Source organism: Morus notabilis, unplaced genomic scaffold, assembly GCF_000414095.1.
Source record: "Morus notabilis unplaced genomic scaffold, ASM41409v2 Scaffold384, whole genome shotgun sequence".
Classification (NCBI taxonomy): Eukaryota; Viridiplantae; Streptophyta; class Magnoliopsida; order Rosales; family Moraceae; genus Morus; species Morus notabilis.
In genome coordinates, this window is record NW_010387635.1 from 1,195,869 (window position 1) to 1,213,682 (window position 17,814).

The 17,814-nt window shown below is 33.6% G+C and overlaps 3 protein-coding genes across 3 annotated transcripts; 1 reads left to right on the forward strand and 2 right to left on the reverse strand.

Annotated features, from left to right (window-relative positions):
* Nucleotides 1–949: 949 nt before the first annotated feature.
* Nucleotides 950–4,596, reverse strand: LOC21409348 (zinc finger CCCH domain-containing protein 30). Its single transcript, XM_010115069.2, has 4 exons — nt 4,281–4,596; nt 2,542–2,748; nt 2,300–2,424; nt 950–2,203 (listed from the first exon to the last, which is right to left on the reverse strand). The coding sequence occupies exons 1-4, from the start codon at nt 4,350–4,352 to the stop codon at nt 1,090–1,092; spliced, it is 1,518 nt and encodes a 505-aa protein (XP_010113371.1). The 5' UTR covers nt 4,353–4,596; the 3' UTR covers nt 950–1,089.
* Nucleotides 4,597–12,997: 8,401 nt separating this feature from the next.
* LOC21409349 (GDP-mannose 4,6 dehydratase 1) lies at nt 12,998–14,438 on the forward strand. The gene has a single exon (XM_010115070.2). It carries the CDS (start codon nt 13,101–13,103, stop codon nt 14,220–14,222), a length of 1,122 nt encoding a protein of 373 aa, XP_010113372.1. The 5' UTR covers nt 12,998–13,100; the 3' UTR covers nt 14,223–14,438.
* Nucleotides 14,439–14,989: 551 nt separating this feature from the next.
* On the reverse strand, nt 14,990–17,083 carry LOC21409350. The gene is made up of 6 exons (XM_010115071.2): nt 16,918–17,083; nt 16,722–16,805; nt 16,560–16,641; nt 16,312–16,400; nt 15,536–15,647; nt 14,990–15,409 (listed from the first exon to the last, which is right to left on the reverse strand). The coding sequence occupies exons 1-6, from the start codon at nt 16,951–16,953 to the stop codon at nt 15,135–15,137; spliced, it is 678 nt and encodes a 225-aa protein (XP_010113373.1). The 5' UTR covers nt 16,954–17,083; the 3' UTR covers nt 14,990–15,134.
* Between the last annotated feature and the right edge of the window lie 731 nt (nt 17,084–17,814).

The following is a 17,814-nucleotide window of genomic DNA, read 5'->3' on the forward strand; positions in this document are numbered from 1 at the left end:
TTATTTTAGAAATTAACTGTTTAAAGGTCATATTTGTGAAATTAATGTGCAATTGACTACTTTTTTTCAAATTAATGTGTATAATTAGTTTGTTGTTTATTGTAATTAGACTTTTCTAATTAATGATGAAACAAGTTTAATTTTCAGATAAAAAATAAGCTTAATTTTGTGATTATAATTATTGTTGTCATTTGCACAAAGAAGATTTTTCTCATATCCATTTGTTGTAAGGTGAAACTTTTTTTCCTAAAAGGTGTAAGATTCGTTTTCTAATAAAATTGTAACATAAGGATATCTTCGATATAATTTAACATATGGGGTGAGAAGTTAAATTTTGACAAAAATAGGGATTGTTTTGTAATTTTGTTGATCGTATTTGGGTTATTATTAGATGCGGAAGGCAACACATAGACTCTCTTGAGATTTAATGCGAGCCAATAGATTCGCAAGTAAGACATTGTAGACATGTCCTCATTTAAAATTGTTGTCTTCCTTTTTCCACGTCATGTCTTGGCAACATGCTTTATTTTCAACATATTTGACGTTTTCTTTTCGGATTTTGACTTTTATTAGTTTTGTATCTGACTGTGCTATAAGTTAGATCGATGTAGAAGTATACAAAATTTCATCTTCAATACTTCAAGCGTGCAAATTGTAATAAAGAAAACATAAAATATTTTATAATATAATAAATTTATTTTAATAAATTGCCTTGTACCTTTGTTTTACTGTTTTGTTTCTTGGATTTTTTTTATAGGCATTCAGTTTCTTGGATTTAAATTAGTGATTGGTCTTCATTGTCAAGTTGTCGTCAACCATATTATAATAGTCCCACTTTATTTGGCCGCCACACCTTACTTGTTTACCAGCCTACGCGTGACGAGGAAAACCACCAATGTAAGATTGCTAAGAAAAGATCACAAAATAACTAATGAAAAAATTTCGTCAAACTTCTCTTTTAAAGGTCATTATTTACAAACCAAAACTCTTTTTCACAAAATCTAAAAAAAAGAGGTCGAATCTTTTAGTTACTTTTCCATTAAAACCTACCACCTTAGTGATTCTTAAAATAAACCACCTTAGTGATTCTTAAACTAACATCACCCCATTAATTTCCCCATTTAGTTTCATTCTCTTTGCTCTATAGCTCTCCATTACTTTGCCAGATTGCCAAGGTAGTGAAACGTCATGCTGGTATGGGCAATTGGCGCCATTTCGGCACCCCTTTGAGGTTTTAAAGTACGCGCAGGGTTTTGAGTTCTTCGGTTTCTCTTGTCCCAGTTTAAAGTTTTGAACACCAAGGTGAAAATAATTTTTCCCGTTTTGTGTAAGGACGCAATCCTTATTTTCTTCATGTTCTCCTCCGTGTTGTCTAATGAGATTCTTATAGTAGTTCACATCCTTCACCGGTGGTGCGCGTTCTTGCACTGCAAAAGCGGTGTTCGGTTGAACACTCGCTGCATTTACCAAGTATCTCACCCGATTTGGTACGCTAAACAAGTTTCCATCCGGCAGCCTAGGCAAACTAACGAAGGGCTCGGGGGTCGACATGGAAACGGGCGGTGTCACTACTTGCTGAAACCTAGATACTTGAGGGGCATCTTGTTGGCGACGGGTTGTATTTACGGTTGTTCTTAAGCCGTTTGGATGGAATGAATTCTCATCTACAGGCCTCTGTAAATCGAGTGCAGGTGAAGGCAGGGGAACTGATGGACTTACCGTCCTTGAATCTGATATGGAGGCACTTACTGTAGTTTTGGTTGATACACTTGGTGCACTTGTTGGTTGTCCATTATTCATCAATCTCCCGATCATTTTCGGGTCGCTAAATATCTTAATGAGCAAATCTGTGTCAATCAAGCTTCCCTTCTCGCTGCTCTTCATGATTGTAGCCAAGGCGGCAGAAGTAGCAGCAAGTACATCAGCACCTCGGTCGGGTAGTTTTTCTAATGGCGGTTGTGAAGTGCCAAGGGATTGTAGGAAAGACGAATTGCATTTAGAAGGGTGAGATTCCGATGGCAATGAAACTTGGGACAAGGATGATGGTGGTGGAGAGCTTATGGTAGTGGTGTTAACTGATGGTGCAACATCAGATGGTGTAACTGTATCTGCAGGTTCTTCGTCTTCAATTGGAGTTATCGGGACAATTGGAGTTCTGCTATTGTCATAGTATTCATTTTCTGACTCCAGAGAAACATAAGAGCTATAGGAAAAGAAAGATAAATAACTGTCAGTAATATGATGATGCAGAAACTACAAATGATGTAATCCTGCGAGAAACTAGATAGAAAAATTTTACCTATGAGGAATGGCAGAAGACCGGGGATAAACTGCTTCCAGCACTCGCATCTCCCTCAGCTTTTGATGTTTGACCTCCTCGCTTTCCTCGCCAGCAGCGACTAGCCAAGTTTGGCTCAGAACAAACTGTCGAGACAAAGGTAACAGCAAGCATTTTGATTAAAGCCCCAGATGTGATTTAATAATGGAAGTTATGTTGATAGGTCTTCATGGTGAATATTTAACAAAAGTCCATCAGCTTACCTTTGGAGGGCATTTCCATTGAACCTGCGGGACGTAAGAAGGTTCCAATCCCGATTTGTTCACAGCTAACCCGCGTTCAAACCCCGGGGGCAGTTCATTATAACCTGTAGGGTCCGAAGGCAGAACCCCGGATGTCTTTGCTTGAAGATCATCTTGACATTTCAGGCCAACTTTTGCAGGACAATCTTCGGCGGAAAACAGCCTCACCTAATTAAAGTTAGCCACACAAAAATTATCAATACAAAGATCAATGATGACAAGTTCACTCTAAAGATTCGAGAGAACTGAATCAATGAACACAGATCAAGGGAAAGAAATTTGCTATCTTAAATAAATGATATCCAGTTCCTAGTATATCTATATCAGATTTCACGTCCAATTCATCATGCTTATTGCATCCAATGCAGGAAATTATCATAATTCATCCAAAAAAGGAAACAAAAAAGTCCCACCACAGTTGAAAGAATCAATAAAAATTTGAACGAGAAAGATCCTAAAATATGAATCATATTGTTGTATACAATTCTTCATTAAAGCTTTAGATATCAAAAGAGAGTCTCCGAATAATTTGTGGATAATCTTATTTTCTCATAGCACCTCATTAAACCTTTTTTTTTTTTTTTTTTTGCAAACAACAGAGTTCTTTTACATCATATGAGCAAATAAGCGATCATCAAAGCACCAAACAAATTTTCGTTCTTGCAATTATCTTTCAGAGCATCATTAATCAACTGAACTTTCTTCGTTATTATCTTCATTCTTCAACAGTCTCTTACATAAACCACGTCTGATCAATTAAATTTGCAACACATTCCCAATTTATACGACGATGGATACCCTTTTGCTATATATTGCTTTCGTTCCTTTTTATTATTATCTTCTCCTTTTTCTTTTTGTCCAATTTTAGTCGGTTCTGTTGTAAAATTATAGCCCCGCCTAACCAAATTAACACAAAAAAAAAAAAAAAAGGCTTGCAAAGGCGTGATGGTTTTCACCCCCACAACTGCCAATCTCTTTTTTCAAACCATTGAATGATTTTATAGAAATTGAATCGAGTTTTTTTGTGTGATTAAATTAGTTATTGCATTGATCCAAACATTAGACCAAGTGAAGGTTCAGGAGATTTTGTGAAATATGGGGCTTTCTATTGTTGACTTAAAACTTATATTGTTTTATACACATAATTTTCAATTACAATACACTTAAATGGTCCTCCATAAAGCTGACTTTCATATTAGGAGCCGCCCAGTAATTCTTTAGATGATAATCGCCGTTCCAGAAAGGTTTAATCTCATTTGGTTTGACATAATTATTTATTCGAATATATTAAAGCCTGAATTAATAAGTGACCAAATTTATTTATTTATCAAACGCTAATCAAGTTCTCTCTATCTCAGTCTCAGTCAAAGAAAAAAAAAATATATTCGAATATATTAAAGCCTGAATTAATAAGTGACCAAATTTATTTATTTATCAAACGCTAATCAAGTTCTCTCTATCTAAATCTCAGTCAAAGAAAAAAAAATACATTAAGCTTATTATAAAATCGTATTGGAGCTAAATCTCAATTAACAATTATTTTCTCATCAACCAAACAGACATCACCGGGCAAAAAAGATGTTGAATCTCAGGAATTTCTCCTCAAATCCAAAACGAAAAATTAAAATTTATTAACGAGTTGTTCATCAATAAATCCAACCAAAACTTCGATTTAAAGATCTATTTTCGGATGATAATACCTGACAAAGATCGGCTCCTGGAGCCCACGAAACCCCGTTCGATTTCCTCGACCGCTTCCTATTCGTTCTCATTACAAACAAATCTTCAAACAAAAAGAAAAACAAATTACCGCTAATTTTTGTTTTCCAGATTAATTGGTTTTAATCAGATTCGCAATGGACGAAACACAGATCGGATTTAGAAACTGGAAAGCCCTAGTTTCGAAGAAACAGGAAGAAGAAGAAGAAGAAGAAGAAGAGGAAAACAAAAGGCGACGGTCTGAGAAGCAATTATTGAAACCCTAGAACCAGAAGTCTTCTTATGTATATCTCTTCTCTTTTCTTTTTCTTTATATATATATATATATATATATTTAGCTTTTGTAATTGCTTTGGGAAAAAGAGAATTTTTTTTTTTCGTGAGAGTGACGGTGGTGTTGAATGAATCATGAAGGGGCTTTTATAGAGAGAGAGAGAGAGAGAGAGAGAGGCGTCTTCTAGATTTTACAGCTCACAATAAACGTTGATTTTCTCTTAAAAAAAATAAAATAAACGTTGCTTTTGATTGGAAATCGAATTATTCCTCTATCAAGGAAAACAACAGAATCAGAATCGAAGTAGGCACAGTTTTTAAATTGGCAAATTATTATAATAAATTAAGATTAATATTCTTATAAATAAATTAGGATTATTTAATTTCAAATGGGTTTTTACGATTTAAATTTGAGAATTGGATTTAAATTGAGTTATTTCAATATATAATTTTTCTTCAAAAATACGTTAATTTTAGTATAATTAATGTTTAGAATTGAATTTATGTTAATTACAAATGTTGATTTGATTGGATTGTATTATAATCAAAGATAACGACAAAATAGTATACACGCTTTTAATCGTCGAATCACAACAGAATTAGAATCGACAATGCATGTTTTTTTAGTATTAAATTTAATTGTAATTGTAATAAAAAAAGATTCATAGATGATAAAGTTTGTTCGGTTTATTTTACTGATTTGAGTTTAGAATTCGAGTTTTATTATAGTAAAAAACTCTTAAAAATGATTATATCTAACTTTTTTAGTACAGTAAAAAATTCTCGTATAAAATCATATTTCAACTCAAATTAAAAACTCAAATCAATGAACTAAACAAAATACTAATACGTTCAAAATTTTATGAGACCTTTTTATCATGTTCTACTTTAAAGTTTTTAATTCTTTATATCTTCTTATATAATAATAATAGTGAACTATTCTTTAAAGTTTTTTGTAGGTGCAACTATTGTTCATTATATAATAATAGTAAAAAACATTGACCGTGTTTGAAATTTCTCTCATTTTTGTTTTCACATTTTTTGATAAAGAAAAAATAAAAATATTTCTAAAACGGCGTTTGGTGCAATAAAGACAAAAAAAGAGAAATGAAAACGATTTTTTGATTTAGTGTAAAATGAGAGAAAAATGAAAAATAACTTTTAGTCATTTTTTATTTTTTGTTTTCGTTTTCTCCTCTCTCGAGCAGAGAGAAAGAGATAGAGACATTAATTGGTTTTTTTATACTAAAAATAATCTCTTGATAAAACTATCAAACACATTTTTTAAAATGATTTATGTATGAGATTGAAAACATTTTCATTTTCATACAAAAAATAAATTCATTTTAAAACGAGTTCTAAACGCGTCCATTGAGTTTTAAGCATTTTAACTTTTTTCCGTTTATGTTTTGTTTCAATCTTTTTATTATTATTATTTTATACTTTACGTTCATCATAGTAATCCAAAATGGTGAGTTAATTTCAATTCTTTTCTTATCTCATAAATTATCATTATGGTAGTCCAAAAAGAATGTTTTAGGTGATTTTCTCTTTTTTCTTCCTTTCCTTTTTAAGCTTCAACTCTTTTATTTATGCTTTGTTTTATTACCGTATAATTTAGATTGTTTAATTATTTTTCTATGATTAAATGTACCCTTAAACTAATATTAATATGCACTCTTTTTTCTCTCTAAAAGTTAGGTGTGAGGGATTCAAACTCCATGTTGGTTTCACAAAGATTTCATATGCGGAAGCATGTATCTAGCAGATCGTGTATAACAAAAAATATTCATAAAATATATTATATTAATTTATGCACGAATGAATTAATCAAATTAATTTATTTACATAACGAACGATTAGGTCGATAACTTTATTTATTTGACCACGAACGTTCCTTGCTCCAAGCTAGTTTAGAACACCCGAATCTTTCTCTTCAATTCCTTGAATTTACAAAGACGTGTGTGTGGGAGCACACTTGAAACAAAAATGGAATTAGCAAATAAACACTCAAGTTTTTCACGAACACTAATACATGCACGACATGAAATTTGGGAGAAAATTTTTCTTTCCACACACTCTAAAATTCAGCCACTCTATGCTTAGGAGAGTAAAAACTATGTTCTCCAATTTTCTGTAATCTCCTATTTATAGAGTAGTATTCAAACTTTCAGAAGAAGTCTAATCTTTATTTCCAAAATAAAGCTTGATAATTATCTCTCACTTCTAATTTAATTTTGAAACAAAATTCACTCTCCCTTATCCATATGTTGGTCGGCCATGACAAGGAGATTCCTCCCTGTAGTAGGCGCATACTGCAGGTAAAGAATATGATAAAATTATGTATTTATCTTGCAATCTAATTTTGACTCAAATTTAAATTCCAATTTAACTCAAACTTAAATCAATTTGAATTTCAAATTAGACAACTTATCAAATAAGTCAAATGGATAACTTGAGAGCAAGCAACTGAATCCCATAGGGATTCTGTGATGCCCAAATTTCTCACATACTAGTTGGCCAATGCATTGCATAATTTTACATTGATATGCATATGAATTATATGTTGGATGTGTCATTAAGATGCATGAATATGTAAATAATGTGTATTAAGTATTAAGTTGTGTATGTTGTCTTCATTAGTGACAGGTTTCCTCGGTGGTGGTGCTCCACACCTCTGAAATATTGAGTGTTAAGTCTCATTATTACCTGACCAACAATAACTAATAATTGTGTATTCAGGAGCTCATTCATAACTTACACTTCCATTCAACCTCGAATTCCCATGATCAGACTTATTTCTAACTTTTTAAATTATAATAATTCTTAAGAATAGAATTAAGCTAAGTTTTCGTATGAAGAATATGAAAAACGGAGTAAAAACCTTAATTTTTGTGACTTATATAAATTTTTCTAATTTTTACTAATTTTTTAAGATTTAAATAATCGAAATAATATTTTAAATAATTATTTTAAATGATATTCATAAAAATAGGGGTTTACATAGTATAAGGCTAAGCCTATTTTTAATAGATGTATTATATTGTATATATGTTTAGCCAGCCAGTTAGAGTGTATTGCATATATTTTGATTATCTTTGTTAGTCAGGAAGTTTTAAAAGTTCAAATTTTCCCGTATTTTCATTCTTAATACGTGTAAGATGTTAGGTTAAGTGTAAAGGAGGTTAAGAAGTAACACTACGTAATATGACTAATTGGGTAATTTAGAGTTATATTAAGGAGGTGTTATGAATTCACACTGTGTTGTGCATTCATACCATGGGAACACCTTCACATGTGTGTTTCTATAACGCCCTCCAGAATTAAACATGTTAATTATGCTAAATTATGAGTTATTAGTGTGCCTAATTTGATTTTCACAATTAATCAAGGGACTTTAAATTATTTTCAATACTTATAATTTCACCCAAAATTTTTTTGGAAATACACTTAAATTTTAATGCATTTTCATTTTTCCCCTTTTTTTTCTCCTTTTCTTTTTCCTTTTTCTTTTTTTCTTTTTTCTTTTTTTTCCCTTCCCATGCAGCCCAGCCCCCCTCTCTCTCTTTCTTTCTTTTTCTTTTTCTTCTTTCTTCTCTGGTTCTCCCACCCCACCACCAGCCACCTCCCTCTCTCTCTCTTTTTCCACCGCCGGCCACCTCCTCCGGGCTCTCTCTCTCCCGCCAGCCTCTATCTCTCTCTCTCCCTTGCTCTCTCTGAGTTTCTCTCTCTCTCTCTCTCACTCGGCAGTTTGGTCGAGAGACACACAAAAAAAAACGTAAATGAGAGAAACTGAGGGAAACAAAGCTCCATCAACTAATTTGAGGTAAAACCCCTTGAAACCCACTATTTGATTCGAATCTTAAGCTTGAGAAAGTTTAATTTTAGTTAGATTTGAATAATTTTGAGTTAGGGTTTGGATTTAAAAAATTGTTGTTAGAATTGAATTAAATTTAGGAGTTTTTAGTTATTGGACTTGTTTAATTGATTGGAAACTGGTTTTGATGGATTATGGATAATCTATTTTGAAATTGAGCTTGACTTGCAGGTTTGATATTTTTCCTATTTATGCTGGCATGCTGCCGAAATTTCTTTAAAAACTTGTTTTTAAACTGAAATTAAATAGCAAACTAAACCCATGGATTGGATTTCAATCCTTAAAGAACCCTCAAACTAATTATAAACTCATTTGTGAAACTTGAATTTGAGTCAATACACACTAATATGAAACAATTAAACATGATTGAGCTTAATTCCTTTTAGGAATGAGAAATACTTCCTAAGATATTGCTTTTGTGATAAAGCTAGTGGAGAATGTCGAATATTAAAGCTTTAAGGCAAGCGGAGCTAGGGTTACGTGAAGATAGCCACAGGTTTGACATCCAAAAAGGTAGGATATTCTTGTCCATATCTTTGTTAGCCTCACTTTAAATGATTTTGGCCAATGAAAATGTTTTTGAACAAAACATGTTGAAAGAAAATGATTTTAAATGAAATAGCATGAATAATGCTATTAAGTTTTCCAATGATTTTGGAAATGAGATTTTAAAGAGTATCATTTCTTAAAATGAAATATTTTTAAGGAATGATACAACGCATGGTGGCCACAGAGATCGGGATATGAGAATCATACCCTTAGGGGCAGGTCCCGAAACCCGTACGGATCCACTTCTTGCTCAGTGGAATTATGGCTCTGCACTTTTTCACTAGACAGACATTTTACCACTCCTTGCTCAGTGGTATGATAATTTGCACACTTTCATATTACATATATTTTCTACTACAATGTGAGTATTTTCTTTTTAAAAAAAAAAGGATGATCGGTTCTGAGTGCATGTCTTCGGACCGTGAGTACCTTATTTATTATGTTTTATAAGATTATGTCCTACTGGGCATTCCGCTTACTTTTCTATGTTTTTAATGTTTTAAACCCCTCCTCCAGAGTTAGCGGTTTAGATTTACAGCGTGACAAGTGGATGCCAATGGATTAAGGACGTGAGATTCGAAGCGGTACGTTTGTTTCGGATTCACAATTTTAAATTCTGAGATGTATTGTATTTCTGTATGTAAACTATATTGGTCGACATTGTTTCAGAGTTGTACTATTTTCTTTAGACTTTATGGACTGTTTTAAATATTATTTGTGAAAAAAAGTCTCCGGAGCAAACTATATTAATATTTATGTATTTATTTTTTTTGTGATTTTTGTTAAACAGTCCAGTTTAATTAAGTTAAATTTTAAATTAAACCCCAATAATCACGGCCCTATTTTTTGGGTTGTGACAGTTTAATTTTAATTTGTTAAAATTAAAAATTCAATTGTTAAAATTAAAAAAAAAGTTTAGAATTAGAATTTTTAATTTTAACAAATTAAGATTAGAACCTTTTTTTTTCTTTTGACATTTTTAGTTCTCAATGTTAAAATTAATGATAGTTTGCGATATGTTACATAGATGATTACGTCTTTGTTGTTAATAATTAGAAACTTTATATAAATAGTTAAATTAAGTGCAAAATGTTTTAATTTTGAATGAGATTTAACAGTAAGATGAGAACATTTTTCATAAACCAAAACTATTTGTATAAAATTTCAAGTTTTCATGTGATTGATACATGATTAATTATGTTAAATTTTAAAAACCGTTCATCAATTTTAGTGTTAGGTATAAAAAATTGTTAAAAATCAAGGTTCAACAAGTAATTCATCAAAATTAAAAGTGAGGATCAAAATATAAGAATACTCGTGGTTAAATGACTAAGAATGCTAATAAACCAAAATTATATAGAAATTGCATTGTTACACCCCAAATTATGTGTTTTTTTTTTTTTTTTTGCATAATGGATCTCAAACTTTCAATTTTGACAAAATGCACACTGGATTGTAAAATCAATTGCCAATGAAGTCTAATAATTAATAGCGTTATCAAATTGAGAGTTCGAGACACGAAATTTACACGTGATATAATTTGAGAAATGACGATTTAAGCCTTTTTATGTGCAAATCTCTATCATAAACCATCAATTTAATAAATTTGTTGGCTATTAGACTTCAATTATTATTGATTTTAAAATTTATAATGCATTTTATCAAAATTAAAAGTACGAGATCCATTATATAATAATCAAATAGCTTAGGGTGAAACGATGCTATTTACTCTAATCTATGAGTTATAACTTGTTTTGATGTCGGTTACTTGTGGAAAAAAAAAAAAAAACTCGCTGCCCTTATTTGATAATTCAACGTGTCGTTTCTATTTGATTACAAGGAGAAACAACACGTCGTTTTGACTGAACCTGAAACGGGCAAAAAAAAAGAATCAAACACGTCCTTTTTTTTCCCCTTACATCTTTCTTTTCGTTATTATTGCTTTGTTTCTGAAGGATCTTTTCGTTATTTTTTTACCCGTTTAGTTCGCCGATTTAAATTTTTAATTCGAGTTGAGATATGACTTTATATAAAAGTTTTTTACTATAATAAAAAATATAGACGTGACTGTTTTTTAGAGCATTTTACTGTAATAAAATTCGAATTATAAACTCGAATCGGTAAAATGAATGGAGTATTCTTCTTCATATCGTTTTAATGTGTCTTTTATTCTGATATTTTAATTACTGACACGTAATGATATTTATACTTTCCTCCCAAAAAAAAAAAGAAAGAAAGAAAGAAAAAGAACTCTAAAAGATAAATTAGCAATATTAATAATGGTAATTTGTTTTGGGAAACTAGGTTATAGTTTTCTAGCGGACAAACCTTTCTTTTAGCCTTTAAAAGTCAAAACCACAAGTTTATGTAAATGTAATTGAACAACCATTTCTTTGTACATGATTAAACAACTACATATTAAGGAAAATAGGTTCAATTCTAGTTGCAACCTTTATTTCGATTTGTGTAATCGCATAAATTTGCTTGTTGACAATGCCTCGAGATATAAATGCTTCAGTTAATTTGGAATGACTTTCTTGAAATGTTAGGCAAATCTCATGACTTGTTCACAATAACATAATCTAAAAGTCCGTTTAGTTCGTTAATTCGAGTTGAGATATAATTTTATGTAAAAATTTTTTGTTATAATAAAAAAATTAAATGTGACTATTTCTGAGAGTTTTTTACTGTAATAAAACTCAAATTCTAAACTCGTTTCCTTTTTTCAGTACACTAGTTTCCTAATTTAAGGAAAATGATAAAAATTTCTTACGTGCTCTATCAAATTAATGGATTATAATCCGTCTTTTCAGGAATACTGCGCTAACAATATATGTAATATGGACTTTCGATTGTCTTTCAACACGACTGATGCTGATAAAATTGATTCCATATAAGATTGATTTGAAAGGATGTAGCAACTCCTACAAGACAAATGAATACATCACGCGTTTGTTTCATAAATCTAAAATGCTGTTTAAATTTTTTAATACATTTTCTCTCATAAATTTAAATTTATGCTTAAATTTTTTAATTTAAATCTGTGAACTAAATAAACTTATACTGTTGTTATATCTTCGCAAACTATAATACGTAAAATAAAAGTGTTATCATACATCAATCTTTTGATCTTCAGTTATTATTCTCATAATTTTTTTAGTGTGTAGGCGTCATCAATTAACTTGTAATTGTTGAACACCCTAAGAAGGTAAATCTCAATTCTCCTTCCAATCTTTATATTTGCCAAACACCAAGGGGCAATAAAAAAACAAAAAATATCTAATTTAATGAATTATTAAGGATTTGTTTAGTTCGCTGATTCGAATTTTTAATTCGAGTTGAGATGTAACTTTATGTGAGAGCCTTTTATTGTAACAAAAAAATTAAATGTGATTATTTCTAAAAATTTTTTACTATAACAAAATTCGAATCGGTGAAATGAACGAGACCTAAGAATGTATTTATAGTAGTAAGGTTATGTTGGGGATTAAGAAACCTCCCCATTGCATCAATTGAGAGTTTAATAGCTATTTAAACACTAATTAAAAAGTCTTAATTTATATTTATTTTCTTTAGTAAAAATACAAACCTTCCCAAACAAAGGGTAGAGATTAGAGCATAAATTTGCCCTCACTTCTTATTGAGCAAAAAAAATATATTGTTTCGTTCATTTCACCGATTCGAGTTTTTAGTTTTATATTTTTACAATAAAAAATTTTTTAAAAAATATTACATCAATTTTTTGTGCTACAGTAAAAAATTTTAAAAAAATATAACATTTCAACTCAAATTAAAAATTCGAATCCGCGAAGTGCACAAGTATTATTATACATTTGCCATCACCGACGCCCCAAGGACACAATCGTATCGTCAACACTCACATGTGTCCCCTTACGTATTGACCACACGGACCCTCCCTCTCCACGTGTCCCTCTCCTATTCGACCAGAACGTAGAACGGAAAAATCGCGTCTTCGTCCTGCACAGAGAAGAGAGCAAAAAAGAGCTTTTAGATCCGGCTCCCCAACTCCCTTAAATTCCCCCTCATTTTCCTCCCTCCCAAACACCCCTCGAAGAAGAAAAAAAAGGAAAAAACAACAACAATGGCGTCCGAGAAAGAAAATTCCAATTCCGGTTCCGAATCTGCCGCAATCAACGGCGAGGCTCCGGCTCAATCTCCGAGGAAGATCGCGCTGATCACCGGCATAACCGGGCAGGATGGATCGTACCTGACGGAGTTCCTCCTCGAGAAAGGGTACGAGGTCCACGGCCTGATCCGACGGTCGTCGAACTTCAACACCCAGCGGATCAACCACATCTACATCGACCCCCACAACGCCCACAAGGCCCGCATGAAGCTTCACTACGCCGACCTCTCCGACGCCTCCTCCCTCCGCCGCTGGCTCGACACCATCCTCCCCGACGAGGTCTACAACCTCGCCGCCCAGTCCCACGTCGCCGTCTCCTTCGAGATCCCCGACTACACCGCCGACGTCGTCTCCACCGGCGCCCTCCGCCTCCTCGAGGCCGTGCGGTCCCACATCTCCGCCACCGGTAGGTCCCACATTAAGTACTACCAGGCTGGATCTTCCGAGATGTTCGGGTCCACTCCGCCGCCGCAGGACGAGACGACGCCGTTCCACCCGAGATCGCCTTACGCCGTCTCCAAATGCGCCGCGCATTGGTACACCGTTAACTACCGCGAGGCGTACGGGATCTTTGCTTGCAATGGGATTCTGTTCAATCACGAATCGCCTCGCCGCGGGGAGAATTTTGTGACGAGGAAGATCACGAGAGCGGTCGGGAGGATCAAGATTGGGCTGCAGAATAAGCTGTTTCTGGGGAATTTGCAGGCTTCTAGAGATTGGGGGTTTGCCGGGGACTATGTTGAGGCAATGTGGATGATGCTGCAGCAGGAGAAGCCCGACGACTATGTCGTCGCAACGGAGGCGTCACACACGGTGGAGGAGTTCCTTGAGGCGGCGTTCGGATACGTGGGGTTGAGCTGGAGAGACCATGTTGTGATTGACAAGAGGTATTTTAGGCCTGCGGAGGTGGATAACCTCAAGGGTGATGCCACCAAGGCCAAGGAGGTTCTGGGGTGGAAGCCGAAAGTCGGGTTCGAGCAACTGGTGAAGATGATGGTGGATGAGGATATTGAGTTGGCTAAGAGAGAGAAGGTGCTTGTTGATGCTGGATACATGGATGCACAACAACAGCCATGATTTGTGAGTTTTTGTTGGTGGTGGAGGGATTTCAATTACAACTGGAGGAGTTTCTTTTAAAAAGAGCTATAAAATATAAGATGTAGTTTGGTTTGTAGTTAATTTTGTGTTTTTGTTTCGTTTTCTCACATCGATTAAGTTGCTGTTGTTGCTGTTATTGTTGTTGTTCCACTTCTTTTTTTGTTAATTGATTCATTGGATTAAGAAGTTACAAAATATATCTTATGCAAGTCACTGACTTTTCATTTATGTGTATCAGATGGAAATCTTGATAGAATGAAAACAATTATGGGTCTCTATATCTATGTTAATGGAATTGATTATCTTCCCTTGACAATGTACTTAGGTGGTAAAGCTCAAATTTTTCCCCTATAGTTTATGTCGGTAGTAGGAGTTCTTCTGGTTAAATTGAAGAATTGGCATGTCACCTGCTAAATGAAAATAACTTGCAAGTATTTCAATTACCTCACGTGATGGTGTCTGTCTAAGATTCGACAATAATAGCCATATCATATTAGTGAATGGATCTTCACACAATTATAGATTTAGTTTTGAGAGCAACTTGTTAGGTTGGTAGTGATGTTTATATGTAGTGATCTTGTTGGTATATTTGTTAATCTTGGCCTTGCCAATGGAGACAAAAACATATTTTATTTGTGGTAGTTTTGTTGCTTGCCCATGTCATTTTCTTATTCTTTCCGTTCTGTTATTGATACGTCTGTTGATCAAAGATGTCTCGTCAAAACATGAAGGTAAAATAGCACTTGTGAATCAAAATCAGTATATATATAACTTCATTGGTTGTTTTCTTCAGTTCCAAAACATTACTAGTCCAACAAAAGAATAGAACAATTGTGATCAGGAATCTAAAACTCAATTCAAGCGTGTAGAAAGAAAGAAAATGCCAAAATGTCAGTCTAACTTGGTTTCTGAAGGTGGGAATCTTTGAATTTGAATCACGCTTTGGGTTTCTGAAGGTGGGCTTCTTTGAATTTGAATCACGCTTTGTAGAGAAGATGAGCCAGAACCATTTTCTGGACTAGCTGCGGCGACTGCAAATGGCTTAACGGATGACCGAAGAGATTCTGGTCCTTCTGTTGCTATTCTCCTGCATAATGCATCACAATTGCTAATAACTTCTGTCAACCTCCCTTTAAGTTCCCCAATCTCCACCTGCAATGCATGAACTGCAAATTCCAGTGTGAAACTAAAAGAAACCCCGCAAGTGATGAAAATGATCAATAGAATCAGCCGGTAAAGTAACTGAGAGAGAGAGAGAGAGAGAGGAGAGAGAGAGTGATTTTCGACGATACCCTCTGATAAATTCTGTGAAGTGATCTTCATTGCTGCTACTGAGTAGTTAAGACGTTGAAGAAGCTTAACAGCCAAGGCATCTGCAACTTCAATCTTGTTTTCTATTTCTTCCTGATACATTTTACACCGCATTAGGTCGCGTTTAGTACAAAGTTTATAATACATAGTAAAACAAGCAAATTCCCAAGCACTGCTAATCCTTGACAACTTAGTGAAATTTAGAAGCAGGGGTTAATCATCTAACTACTTAAAATCATTGAACTATCAACTTCCAACTAATGACAAACAAGATTACAACATGTTATAGCTAATGTTCAGAAACAAGGACTAAATCAGGCTCTATATATCCCTTTTAAAGTCTAGTTATTCATCTTCTGCATCACTTTGACGTGAAAATTAGGCTTACATTTTCCACAACAGGAACATTTGAATTCCAAAAAGTGTATTCCTCTAAGCCACTAGAAATTATGGCATATTTCAGAGTTCAGACATTAAAAATACGAGCCCATTGGACATTAACTTAGATTGCACATGGATATTGTTAACATTTTTAACGCTCGTCTGGGATCGAACTGTCAAAATTGAAAAAAGAAAAAAAAAACCTCAGATCTAACTATGAAAGAGAAAATGAACAATATATATGGTGATTAAGGATTCACAATAAACTAATCCAGTGTAAACACACAACTAAGTGGATATTATGTCTGCTTAAAACTGGTCAATATTATGTTTTCTATCTTCTAATTCTAAGAAGAACCCCAAAAAAAAAAAAAACCTGGTTTTTGCTAATTTTCTTGGCCTTCTCCTCCTGATAGTCACGGTACATTGAGAATAGTTCCAATAACACCTTAGGATCCACAGTACCTAAGTTCAAATCAAACATATTAAATATTTAAAATAAAAAAATTGTCATTCTCTTCAAATCATACTCGTTTAATGCACACAAATTTACTGCAAGATGAATACACTCTTAAAAAATCTTGAATTCCGAAATGAAAAAAATATATTAAAAAAAAAGCATACTTGGAGCCGAAGATGAAGGTTTCCTCACTAGAATGTCGGTCAAGCTGCTCTCGGTCGGCGGCGACGTCAGTATTGGCGTCGACTGCGATTCACAATATCTCAAACCTTGATCTTTGAGCCAAAGTTTTGAAAAAAACCCTAAATTAAAAAGAGAAAACTCACTATTTTGAGGGATTTGAGCCTCTCTAAGATAGGATCGGCGACTTCCGATCGCTCCGTCACGGTCGTGATTTCATCGGCAGGCCTCTTCGCGCATGAAAAATCGGATTTTGTGTTCAGAAAATAAAGACAGGAAAATTTAGGGTCAAAAAGCAAATAAAAAATTTTTTTTTTTGGTGAATTCGCCATTCATTTCTACCTGTGAGCTTGAAAGGGCAGACTCTGAAGCTCCCATGACTGAAACGCCACCGTTTCGTTGGTGCTACTCTGTAATTCTACGCCTACGCGGCTACGCCGTGGCCGATCGGAGAACGGAAGAAAGAGTGCCGCGAAGTCTGCAACTGCCTTCTCCAACTTCTTCAACCGAATGCTTTGTTTAACCCGTAATGATTGGGCCACTCTTGACGACACTGTATTTGTTGTCGTTTATGTCTGTCATTTTGTTAAACAAGTAGCGCGACCATAACAGTTGTCGTTTCCTGACAATGTCGTCGTAATTGTCGTTTCCCACTCCATATTTGTAGTCGTTTGTTATGTTAATTTAACGACACTGTACTTACTATTGTCGTTCCATGACAATTTATTTATTTATTTTTTATTTTGAGTTAATCTGACCGGTATTCTGGACCAGTCATTCTTAGTTTAAATTCTAAACTTATAAAACTCCTACTTTACCTCTCTTAAAGCTTGATTTGCTCCTATATAATCCCTTTTGTTATAATATTTTGTTAAATCATTTAGAAAAAGAGAGGATTTAACCTTATCACGTGGTCTTTTTCCATTTGTTCTTAACAGATTCTAATGATCATACTATACTTTTTCTTGTCTGGCTTTAACAAAATTTCTGACAAATAGAGTCAAATGGAAAATTAAAATTTGAGGTGATAAAGTAATAGTTTTAATGTTTTTAAGGGAAATTAAGAATTATTTCAAGTTTAGGGGTATTGGTGAGATTAAGGTTTTTTTAATAGGCTATATCCTTAACGATAAAAGCAAGGACAAATTACACGTTTTGCTCTCGAATTATAGACCTTATCACAAAATACTTGTTAAATTTGAATTTTAGTTTTTTCTCCCAAACTTTAGCAACTCCTGT

What these genes read in the sequence shown, in the direction of transcription:
- LOC21409348 (XM_010115069.2), bottom strand. Translation starts at nt 4,352, where the DNA reads ATGAGAACGAATAGGAAGCGGTCGAGGAAATCGAACGGGGTTTCGTGG. An exon ending in CAGGAGCCGATCTTTGTCAG is followed by an intron (nt 2,749 to 4,280) that starts GTATTATCATCC and finishes AACTTTAATTAG; the next exon opens with GTGAGGCTGTTTTCCGCCGA. An exon ending in AATGGAAATGCCCTCCAAAG is followed by an intron (nt 2,425 to 2,541) that starts GTAAGCTGATGG and finishes TTGTCTCGACAG; the next exon opens with TTTGTTCTGAGCCAAACTTG.
- LOC21409349 (XM_010115070.2), top strand. Translation starts at nt 13,101, where the DNA reads ATGGCGTCCGAGAAAGAAAATTCCAATTCCGGTTCCGAATCTGCCGCA.
- LOC21409350 (XM_010115071.2), bottom strand. Translation starts at nt 16,953, where the DNA reads ATGGGAGCTTCAGAGTCTGCCCTTTCAAGCTCACAG. An exon ending in ACCTTCATCTTCGGCTCCAA is followed by an intron (nt 16,401 to 16,559) that starts GTATGCTTTTTT and finishes ATTTGAACTTAG; the next exon opens with GTACTGTGGATCCTAAGGTG. An exon ending in AGAAAATTAGCAAAAACCAG is followed by an intron (nt 15,648 to 16,311) that starts GTTTTTTTTTTT and finishes AAAATGTATCAG; the next exon opens with GAAGAAATAGAAAACAAGAT.